Below are 11,450 nucleotides of genomic sequence, written 5' to 3'. Positions count from 1 at the left end.
AACTTGGTATTATTTTGGGCTTTAATTCCCAGTCAGGGTTTAGCAGAAGCTGAGGAAAATGTTGCTAGCTGGAAACCTTTTTGGCACAGTTAAGCCCACTTAGGGTGCGATACCTACAGAGAAAGGAAACTAGAGGGTCTTTTCCATACTGTGTTCCTACTGTTGCTGACATCCAAGCTCAGGTCCTTTGGAGGTGGCAGCTGAAAGTGGCAGTAAGCACACTGGCTTCGTGTGGATTTACAAAACATGGTGCGTACCTGTACTGAAGTACTTGTACTGTTACCTATGCTGGGTCTCAACCAGTATTCTCCAGTACAGGAAGGACAGTTTTCCTTATCAGTTCCTCTGCTGGATGCAAAGATATACAGGAGTCTGCTATCCAGGATCCAAGTCAGAGCCCTGAGCAAGAAAGAAGGAATCCTGTAGAATTGTTGGTGCTTTTAGCATTTGATGCTGAGCTTTGTGCTATGGAGCAAGTCAGATCAACTAATCATAAGGATCCTTTTTGGCAGGAAAGTAAGGAACACTTCTGAGGAATTGTGCTGGCCTAGCAATGGACTGGGCTACCTTCACAGAGCCTGGTGAAGTGGTTTGTGTTAGCAACAGTCTCCCAGGAACTCCTCTATGCTCTCAGCAGCATCTGAAAATACAGGTTGGTCAAGCAGCACTGCAAAGCAGAAACAAGCCCAGACTCTACCAAAGCCAGGTAGTAGCACAGTTCCGGTACTGCACCATAAGAGGATGAGAGCAAGGCTTTAAAGATACCTCAGGTAAGGTTGGTAGGAAACTCCATATAATGAGATAGATTCACTCCCCCCACACCCAGGAGTTCAGCTTTGTTCACGGATTTCAGGGAGTTTTAGAGTGCTTATTGTGCATATGACAGGATATGGCTCAGTGGAATGACTCACTCCTTGTAAAGTTAATTCACACTTTGCTGCTATTTCCATTCACAGGTGCTTCTGTAAGATTTAGTGCCAGGAAGCTACAAAGCTGGGAGCCAGCTCCAAATACTCCCACAGGTTACTTTACATCTAGCAAACAGTGGTCTGTAGAATGACAGTGTGATTGCGGACTTGGTAAACAACTATGCCCCTTCCCCCCAAAAAAATCCTAAAAACTCCAACAACCTCCACACCCTAAACACAAACTCTCAAATAATGTTTTATTAGCAGTAATTTCCTATTCTCTTCTATTTTCTGAAGTTGCTCATTACCTCTGCTACACGGTTAGGGTTTTTTTTGTCCATTTTCTTTTGTGGCTCTCTGCTGAACCATCACGCTCCTCCCTCAGTAAACTCACTTTCCAGCCCTCTCACTCTGGAGCAGGTATGGGGCCCCACATCTGGACAGGCAGAAGCCCTGACCTATCTGTAATACTGGAGATAGGGCTAGAAGGGTTATTCCAGTGAGCTGTCTTGGATAGAGCCTTTGCATCCTATGTAGCACAGGCAAAATTTTTCAGCACTTGAACAGTTTAACTACCAAGGTAAGTTAAGTGAAGCCGGTCTCTAAATTACCCATCAGCCTAATGACAGAGCAGCATGCTGTTAATTAAGGCTCCAAATGCAAGTCCTATATGGGCTTGGCTCAGTGAGTGCTGGGAGGGCCTCCTGACTGGTCCCTGGATGGTGGCTTCTGCAGAGAGGCATTGAAAGCCTTGGATGTTTGCTACTCCATCCCCCTCAGCAGCTCCATGTTGAGTGGCTGCTGAGGTAGAGAAAGATTAACTGAGGTAAGAGAAGGAATCTGGAAAGTTTCAGCTTTGAGGGGATTTTTACCATTGCTAATACGAGTTAGGACATAGAGTGAGAAGTGGAGCTATTTCCCTGTTATGGTTATTGTCAGTAAAATGGAGTAACTCCTTCTCCATATTAAAGCCCAACTTAATTTGCATTGACAAAATTACAGACACAGATTGTGGACATTAAAAAATTTATTTAAACAAATTTTAGACACAATCACATATGGAGAAAGTAGCTCTCAGTACAGTTTCTTTTCCAGAATGAAATAACCCCTGTTTCATACCAAGCTACTGCAGGACAACCTTTGCCCTCCTCAGCAGGAAGGAGGCTGGTGTTTTTCCATCTGTGGATTTGCTCCTTGGCAGGTCACACCACAGCCCTTGGTCTCACAGGCTAAAGAAATGTGTAAAGACCCAACAGACAAACTGAACTAGTGATACAGCAAAGGTGCCTGTACAGGTGGAATATACACACAGGGATGCATTGCTGAGTGAGAGCTTTGTCAGGAAGTGGTGTCCTACTAGACCCATGTTAGACATGTCACTTTTAGTTTACTGTGTCTGTGCTCACCATCTCTCAGGACTCCTCACTGGACTCAAATGGCATTTCAGTTGGAGGAGTCCTTTCAACATTCAGCTCATTTTGCTGCACCATCCTTTTTAGGTCTCTGAGCCTTACCCTAGAAGCAGCTCCAAGGCTGTGGTCCACTTCTCTTCACAGGAAGACTTCTCCACCTCTTTCATCGTGTGATACTGCCCAGGGAGACAGCAGTCTTGTCTCCCATCCTGGAACTACATAAGCTGCACTACAAAACCAGACAGCTGTGAGAGATGTTTGCAGGCATTTGTTTGGAGCCAGACTGCATTACTCACATTTGCCTTGCTACAGGCTCACTAGCTCACCTAATCTTGCTTTTGGTCTAGGGTAAACCTTCCACAGCTATTTCTCTTTCTGTCACATTACTTCAGAGTGTCCCCAAAGTGATGGGCCGTGGCCAGATGCAGAGAACCCCCTGAGTATTGAAAGCACTGCTTGACAGGCCTGTCACGCTCTCTGCTACATAAACCAAAATGAAATGTCTCTGCAAAAGAAGATCTAGAAATTGATGCAAGTTCTGTAATAAAATATAATAAAATGTGAATAGACTGTCAGGGATATTAATCCTCTGAAACAGGTGAGAGAGGAAGGGAGTAAAACATAAGGAATTATTTTCTCCAGCATAGACTTCATGGATTTCCTTTGCTTTTGATTTCAGCAGATCAAGCAACGACTTTTAAAAAAGAGAAGCATAACAGAAAGAAGCCCTGAGTCCTCTGTTCCTTTTCTGCAGCCTCAGAAAGAACAGTACAAGGTAAATTCCATTCTTCTGTGTAGAACTGAAATGGAGGATTTTACTAATGAAGTGGAACTCTCTCTCACTACAACCCATTCCTTTTGAATCAGAATTGAATGTATTGGCAATGTTACTTTGAAATTCATATCACTAGCAAAATTTTGAGGTCCCTAAAGGTTTCCCTGCATATTAGCATCTCAACTAAGTAGAACGACAACTTTCATTTAACAACATTCATTCTTCCTTCCTTCTCCATCTACCATTCTTCATTCTATCTATCTTTCTCCTTTCTACTTGCTTTCTTCCTTCTCTCTCCATCTACATTTGACCCCCTGGTGCTGTTATAAACCCTTTGCTGATACAGTTTTTTTTCTCTGCTAGATAGAGCCACTCCTCACTGTTCCTTACCTCTTCCTTCTTTCGAAACACCGCACACACAAAAGGCCTTTCAAATTTGGTGTCCAAGTTCACAACTATCTCTTAGGATAGGACTATAACACTGGCACCCAGTGGACAAGAGAGTCCTCTCAAAGAAGCTTTTGGTCAAAGTATTACTGTAGCTCCCAGTGCATTTTTTCTTCAGCTTGCTAATGGCCTTTGTTTAGGAAATACCTTCTCAAGAGTACTCCTAGTACAGGGTCTTTAAGAAAGAGTGCTGCTTTTCCACAGCCAAGTGAATTCTACCTATTTTGGCAAATGGAATCAGAGGGGGAACCCAAGTTTCATGTTACAAACTCTGCACCCCATGCTGATCACACCGCAGTTGCATGTATCTGCCCTTGCCCTACTCTCTGCCACGCCTGTAAATCAGCCAAAACACAGGCTGATTTCACAAGTCCTCCATGTTTATTGTGCTGCATCACAACTCTGAGAGTGTGTGAGCTTCAACCAGAAAACTGGTAATTTTGAACAAAGTAAGGAACCTGCCTGTTCTGGGCTACAGAGTCTTGATGTACTAAAGGCTCACATTAGTCTGGGACACTACAGACATGTCCAGCAGGTATTATAGCTGCCTGGACCACTCCACATCTCAGCACAATGGAAATCTAGTTCATGTCTCCTAGGCATCTGATACTGTACCAAGCAAGACACAGGTTTCCAAGCCCAGCAGCTTATCATACCCTCCTTGCTGGGGCCATAGGAGCAGTCACTCCAAGAAGGTGCAGAGCCAATACTGGCATTGGGTGTTTCTTTTCCCCTCCCTCAAAGCAGCTTCAGACAAAGCAGAAGAACTTCTTCCAGCGGCACTTGGAGAGAGTCTTGATGCCTTTGGCAGTCATCTTCTTTTCCTGACGGGCCTTGTGCTCAACACCACTGACAATGGCCATGTCAAAAACTTCTTTAAGGTTCTTCTGGGTCAGTGCTGAGCATTCCAGGTAGGCTTCAGCCCGGATTTTGTCAGCTAGACCTTCTGCCTGAGGCCGGGGCACAGGCTTCACGTGGTAGCGATCCAGGCTGATGAGGACATTGACATCGTCCCGCAAGTCTGCCTGTGTCCCCACCAGCAGCACTGGTGCCCGGGGGTTGTGAGTTCGTATCTCAGGGATCCATTTCTCTGTAATGTTTTGGAAGGAGCTTGGGTTTACCACACTGAAGCAGACAAGGAAGACATCGGTGTCAGGGTAACAAAGAGAGCGCAAACAGTCAAAGTCCTCCTGTAGAAAAGGGAGGGAGAAAAAAAAAAATCTTCACTGGACTGCTCTTCTAACAGCATGATGCTGCAGTAGCTTTTCTACAAGTTAACTAGGATAGCAACAGAGGCAGGGCATTGTACTGACTTTGTGGCCATGCCACATTTCAGACACAAGTTTCAGAGTTGAGGGCATCTGTCATTCACTTGTCTGTGACCACCATACCAGCAGTTGGCTGGTGCTGGACCAGTGCATTTCCCTTCTTCCCAGTTAAACACTGCCTTCCTCAAAGCCTGAAAACAATCCCTGCCCCACAGGACCAGAGCTGACAGCTGAGAGCTTACCTGTCCAGCAGTGTCCCACAGCTGAATCCGGACTGGGGCTCCATCCACGAGGACCTGCACTGTAGCAGAAGGAGAATAAGGATGAGTGTAAAGTAGCAGCCAGCATACACATGTACACTCATACATTTTCCTGAGTACTCTAGTTCATACCCTGCTGAACAGACTCACTGAAGTTGCCTATATCTCCTCCCAAACCTCACTAATACTGTTGAAGTTTGCCCTGGAAACATTAAGAGAACTGCAGCAGACCTGATTTTGTTAGCTCTTAGGTGTTTTGTGTTCTTCTCCAGAATTTTGAAAGAATAGCTCCACATTTCTGGATAACTACTCCTTGAGACAAGAAGAGCCCTTAGCCAAACAGTTCCCTGAGAACCATTTGTTCTTCTTCCACAACCCAAGAAAAAAGAGAAAGATAAAACCAGAAGACTTCAATTTGCTCCTACTCTCTTGGCCAAGCAAATTCAAATCAGTCTCCATCAAACAAGCTATTGGAGATTTTTTCCATCCAGACCAGAAATTTGGCCTTAAAAAAAAAAAAGTTACATGAGTGTCCTAACTAAGGAAAACCCCACCTTTGTAATGAAGACACTATTAGGGAAACAGTGATGAGTGAAATCCCTTTCAGAGACTATCCAAACACTGAAAAACTGCTGAGTTACACACGTAAGGTTTGCTCCCATTTTCACTCCCTAATCACAGTAAGCCTTCATGTGGTATCAGCTGACTCAGACTGAGGGCTGGCAGGCCCTCTGATGGCAATCAGGAATGAAACTGTTAGACGTTCTAAGTGCATAGACACCACAGAGATTGACTAGGAACTGAGGAGAGGGAAGAAGGGGTTGTGGAGCTGGAAATCACTTGAAAGTCCTGACAAAGTGGATGAGGCTGTGCTTGAGTGAATAGAGGCAGACACCATGGCTGAAGTGACAATGGCTAGCACTTGACACGAACTAGCAAAACTCCACTGCTGTGTGCAGGTACAACGCTTTATTATCCTTTTTGTTTTAAAAAAGCCAAAACCAAACCAAAAAGCCTCCAAAACCCATAAACAAACAAAAAAATCTCCCAACCAGAAGCAGGATTCATCTTTTGTGATTCTTGAAGTAATTTGTCAGGAGGGAAGTGACAGAAACAAGATAGTTTAACACAGCTTTTGAAGGAGAGCACTCCTCTCTGAAAGCAGTGTGCGGAAAAAAAGGAGACACACAGACAAAAAGATGAAGTTTGGTGGGAGACCAAAACTGGAAGAAAAATGAAGGGGTGGGTGCGTCCACCACAGCGCCACTCCTCACGGCGTTGCTGAAAGTCATTGCTTCCGTGTGACTGGGAAACAGTTGGGTTGTTACCATATCTTTGCCCCAGAGGAGGAAGAGAAACCTGTTCCTGATCAAAGAACCTGCTAAATCCTGACTTGATCTTCAAGACAGCAGGCATTTGACTTTCTAGTATCTGGTTTTCTCTGTCTCACAAGTGCATTGAGAGAAGGAATTAGCATCTCTGAAATGTCTTGCCATTCTTCAGAAGAAACTCACCACATATATTACCTACTGCTCCAGCGTTTGCACAGAGTTTCATCCCATCTGCTGCTAGCTTGAGCTACGCTAGCAACTCTGCAACAGCCCTCCCAATACCGCCCTCACAAAGGTCCACACCCTCAGGATGAGGATGGATCACGGTACAATAGCGGAGGGGCTGGCAGAACAGGATAGCCTGGTGGAGAAAGGTCACCGGGTACACATTTCACTCAAGGCTGCTCTACCTGGCAGCGACACCCAGCAGGAGGTAGCAGCCAGACAGATGTATGTGGCTGGGTCACTGTCCCAGAGACGTTCCCCTGATAATGCAACACCTTCTCCTATCTTGTTATTGGCATCAAGTCCCATGATCAGGATTAAGGTTAGAATTTATACTGCTCAGGTCTGCTGGCAATTTCAATGGCAAGTATTCCCCCAAAGTGGAAGGAATTGGGTTTGATACTGAGCTGGATCCTGAACCATAATATGTGACTCCGGGAAGAGACTTTCTTCAGGTTATCCGGGGTAAGAGTAGGGGTGGGATGGGAAACTTGTCTGTTTTTCCATTTCTCCCAATAAGCAGAAAGTGAACTTCTCAAGACACATTTTTAATGTTTTTGATTTCTATCAGTTACAAATCCTATGAACCTCTTAAGTCAGACTTAGTACTGGGACATCCAGACTTGGACTAAACCCATGTGCAGCTATCTTCAAATTACCTGCTGTTAATCAGAGTCTCTCCACTCATCTTGCCTTCACCTTTCTGGACCATTTTATTATGGATTTGCCCTTCCAAAAATGTGCAGTCTAATAGCTACAGTATTTTTTAAGCCCCTCTTAGTCTAATCCATACATACAGGACTAAAGAGAGCAGAGAGAGAAGTAGCCTTTCCCTTGGAGAACTCATGATTCCTTCCATCTGTCCACAAAGGGCTTCTGGACCGTGAACAGCAGCATGTTCCCAGTTCAGTTCCTTCAAGTGACAGTGGAATAACTCGGAGAAGGTCAAGGTAAATCAACAACTCAGAGTGAGCAACTGAGGGGGGACATTCAGACAAACAAAACACTCCCTCTAAGCACCCCTAACACTATGATACATTAGATGTCTCATTCCCGTCTAACTTGAGCACATCTCTAATCTACCAATCTACATTGTCAAGTAGTGCTGTGTTTCTTCCTATCAAATGAAGATAAGAAATCTTTCAAAGGGCTTTGTATTCTCCTGGGGTTTATATTAGAAATTGGAGCCCAAAGGAAGAGGAGTTCAGAACAAGAACAAAGATAGCATTTACGAAAGTGGAAACTAATGAGAGCTCATCAGCTTGCAATTCTAGCCAGACTTATAAAGCTCATCACCTTTTTGACAACCTCTGTTCAATGCTAACTTCACCAGACATGGGGGGAAAGGGATGGTTTTCCTGAGTATCAGTTGAAGCTAAAATCACACCGTTACACTGTAGGCTAATACTTAAGCCCCCTTCTATTTAGTCATAACAACACCACAAAACCAGGAAGGGGACCAAGTTCATAGAACTTGCAAATCAACTCGACACAGTTGCAGAAGGGAGGACCTCCACCTGCCAAACCTCGCAAAACGTCGGAGGGACCGGGTCCGAGTGCCAGAAACCCCCTGGGGCCGTGTGCCCGCACATCCCCCGGTGCGCAGCCCCGGCCCGGGACCCCGCTCCTCCCGCCGCCGCGTCCCGAGCTTTCGCTGCCCCACACTGGATCCTCCCGGCCGCCCCACGGCCCGCGCAGCCCGGGCGGGCACCTACCGGAGAAGGTGTCGAGGGCGGTGGGCTGGTACTCGTCGGGGTACCCGTTGGTGGTGTAGCTGACCACCAGGCTGGTCTTGCCCACGGCGCCATCGCCCACCAGCACGCACTTGATTCCCAGCTCCGGGCCGCTGCCCCGCGGCGGGCTGTGTCTCCGTAGGGCGGGCGCGTAATCCAGGAGCTCCTGGGGAGGCATGGCGATGGCACTGGCGATGGCACTGACGGTGGCACTGACGGTGGCACGGCGGACTCGACGGGGCTCAGCGTGGGGAGCGGCGCTGCGGGGCCGCTGCCATCCTCCTGAGAACGGGCTGCTGTCGTGCGGGGCCACCCTCTCCAGCCCGCCGAGCTTCGCTCCTCATCACTACACCTGCCACCCTGCGCACAAAACCAGCCCCTATTTCCCTAGTCCCGCCCTGTCCCGCCCCGCCGGGAGGTGACGGGGCCCAGCCCTGCCCGGCCCGGCCCGGCCCGGCCGCCTCCTCCCGCCGCCGTCGGCGGGTGCGGGTCCCGCTGCTGCCCCCCCGCACCCCGCGGTGCCCCCCGAGCGGCGCCGGCCCTCGGAATCCCGCAGGAGCCGCGCACACACGGGAAAGCCGCGCTCCATCCCAGTCGACCCCGCTTCCTTTTCAAAAGAAGCAGCTCCGCTGTCCCATTTGGGGCATCTGTGATTTCTGCCGTGAAATCAAGACAGAAACAAAAACAACAGTGCTGGTCGATGTTGTGAAGGACAATATAAAGCAAATGGCCAAAAGTCATCACATCTGTTAACTATGTGATTGCCATTACAGGATTATTGGTCCAGCCAAGCTGTTGCTACCTGCTGGCAAAAGCCACAAAAGGTGTATTTTCCCAGCTGCATGGGCAAGTGCAGGAGTTCCCAGTCTGCTGCCTGTTTTTCATATTCACCTCTGGTAGCTCACACACCACCCTGTGCCCTCAGGAGCTCACTTCTAAAGAAGTATGACTAAACAAACAGAGGAGTGGGAACACACCGCTTAAGAGGAGAGATACAGCCACACTATCTCAGCCTTTATTGCACGCCAGTGTAGCACCTTCAAGTGATTGGAAACGCTGGAGGGAAAGTACCAATTCCTGCAATACCCAATATTGCAACATTAACTTTGAATGTGGAGCTGCTTCCTAATGGAGGGGCTAAACTCAGACTGTCAATGAATGACACTCATTTAGTTTCCCTGATGTCCTTCATGGTCCTCTCAGCAAGGCAGACCTGTTTGCACTAGGCAGGTTTGTCCTGCAAGCAACTGCTGATTAGCAGTTCATGAGTTTGTCTTGCTGTAGTTTGCATCCATGCTGAGAAGATACAAAGGTGTTTCACCTACACTGTTGAACTTGAGAAGAAATCTTTAAGTCAGGCACAGTCTAGAGTGTTTTTCCCTGTGGTTGACAGAAAGTCATAAGCACTGCAACCCTTCAGGTTCAGTGGACAAAGCATGTCCACTCTCTGGAGACAGCCAATAAGCTTCCTGGGAACTGCAAGAAGGATTTCCTCTGCAGTATTCTCTAGCAGTTTGCTTTAATCCATCCCTTATGTATTTTTACACATAGCACAGCCTTAAATTTCTACAGGTACAAAAAAATGGGGATGGTATTAGAAACTAGGCTGCTGCTAAAACATGTGCCAGATAGTCTTGCTACAGCAAGTGGCTGCTATCTCAGGGGACTGGCTTGCATTAGACTGACTTTTCCAGTGCCATGCTCTTCAGTGCTAGTTCGTAGCCAGGTGACAGCTGAACTGCTCCAGAAAAGGCAGAATGTGCTGCGGTAGGCAATACTGCAGTGTGTGAGGTGTGGCAGTGCCTCCAATAGGACCAGCAAGGACACGCTGCACTGCAGCTGGGACAGGCAGCACAGCCAGCGAGGATCTTACAAAGCTTTCCCAGTGCATTTCAGACACTGGCTTACTTTCTGTGAACTATGACATTTCCATTTAATCAGAAGAAATGAATGTAAATGAGGGATTATTCACCAAATTGTTCACTGTTCGCAGGGTCAAGAGATGAAGAGCTGACAGTTCAAGCTCCCTATTTGCTGTTCACTGAGGAACAGATCTCCCTTAAGAAGATACACTGTTGCCCGATTCCAAGGATCCAGCCGTTTTTTCTTATTCCTTTCCTAAAATCTCTTCCTTCTGAGACTATGCTCCTTTTTCCTTGCAGTTTCTGACAACCGTTGGTTGACACACACTTAACTTGTCAATGAGCTTAAGTGATTTTTAATCTATATTTAAACTAAGTGATTAAGCAAACAAACAGGGCCGCTCCCACCTGAGGATTTTTCTCAGGTTTTGCCTTGGTCCTGACAGCTAACAGAGGATGCAGGTTTAGTTTCACAAGGCAGAGGGCAGTCAGATATTTTGGGTTTGCTAGATTTTTATATTTTTTTTGGTGGAAGTCTGTCCCATTTCCTGAGCTGCTGAACCAACAGCTCTGGGGACTGGCTCTGCCTGTGTAGGTAGCAGGTACATTAGGAGAGCCCCATTGCACGCTGTTTGTCTGATGTGCTCCTCTGCCAAAATCAGCTGTGCCTAAGTGGGAAACACACAGTCTGCAAGGCTGTATTTGGCCTCACTCCCAGGAATTATAATTAGTACAAATTATGATGGTATTTCTCATGATGTGAGCTCCTATCCACCAGGAATTAAGTGCAGAAGATCAAACTCTTTCCAGGCAGATCAAATACAGATTCACACACTGTTAGTGTTTAGCCATTACCCAGCTGGGCTGCAGTATCTGGGCTGCACAGAAAAGCTGCTCCATTAAAGTCATTTACAGTGGAAATATATTTCTATATTTAGGCAATGTATGATTGCCACCACCAAACAAACTTTATACATCTGTACCAAGTCCTGTTATTAAAAAACCCTGTTATTTAGAGGAAGACACTTCTTTTTTTGCCCATTTCTATTAATTCTAATAATTAATTTCACCACTGCTGTGCCAGGAGAAGTCCACCTATGGACAGTACATAATACAATTTGGATGAGGAGGACACATGGGCTTGTCCCGTGTGGGGATGAAATTCCAAATTAGCTCAAACTATTCCATATAATTTCCCTTCTGAAGTGCAGTGTCGTAATACTGGGAAA

At 46.6% G+C, this 11,450-nt stretch overlaps 1 protein-coding gene across 1 annotated transcript; it reads right to left on the bottom strand.

Moving 5' to 3' along the window:
• Positions 1 to 2,102: 2,102 nt before the first annotated feature.
• RHOV (ras homolog family member V) lies at positions 2,103 to 8,537 on the bottom strand (the record flags this gene model as incomplete). The annotated part of the gene is made up of 3 exons (XM_083864221.1): positions 2,103 to 4,732; positions 5,053 to 5,111; positions 8,342 to 8,537. 3 exons carry the CDS (start codon positions 8,535 to 8,537, stop codon positions 4,292 to 4,294), a joined length of 696 nt encoding a protein of 231 aa, XP_083720347.1. The 3' UTR covers positions 2,103 to 4,291.
• Positions 8,538 to 11,450: the final 2,913 nt, after the last annotated feature.

Source organism: Zosterops lateralis (assembly GCF_965231275.1).
Source record: "Zosterops lateralis genome assembly, chromosome: 6".
NCBI lineage: Eukaryota > Metazoa > Chordata > Aves > Passeriformes > Zosteropidae > Zosterops > Zosterops lateralis.
Note: the sequence above shows the minus strand (reverse complement) of the source record. Positions and strands in the feature narration are given on the sequence as shown.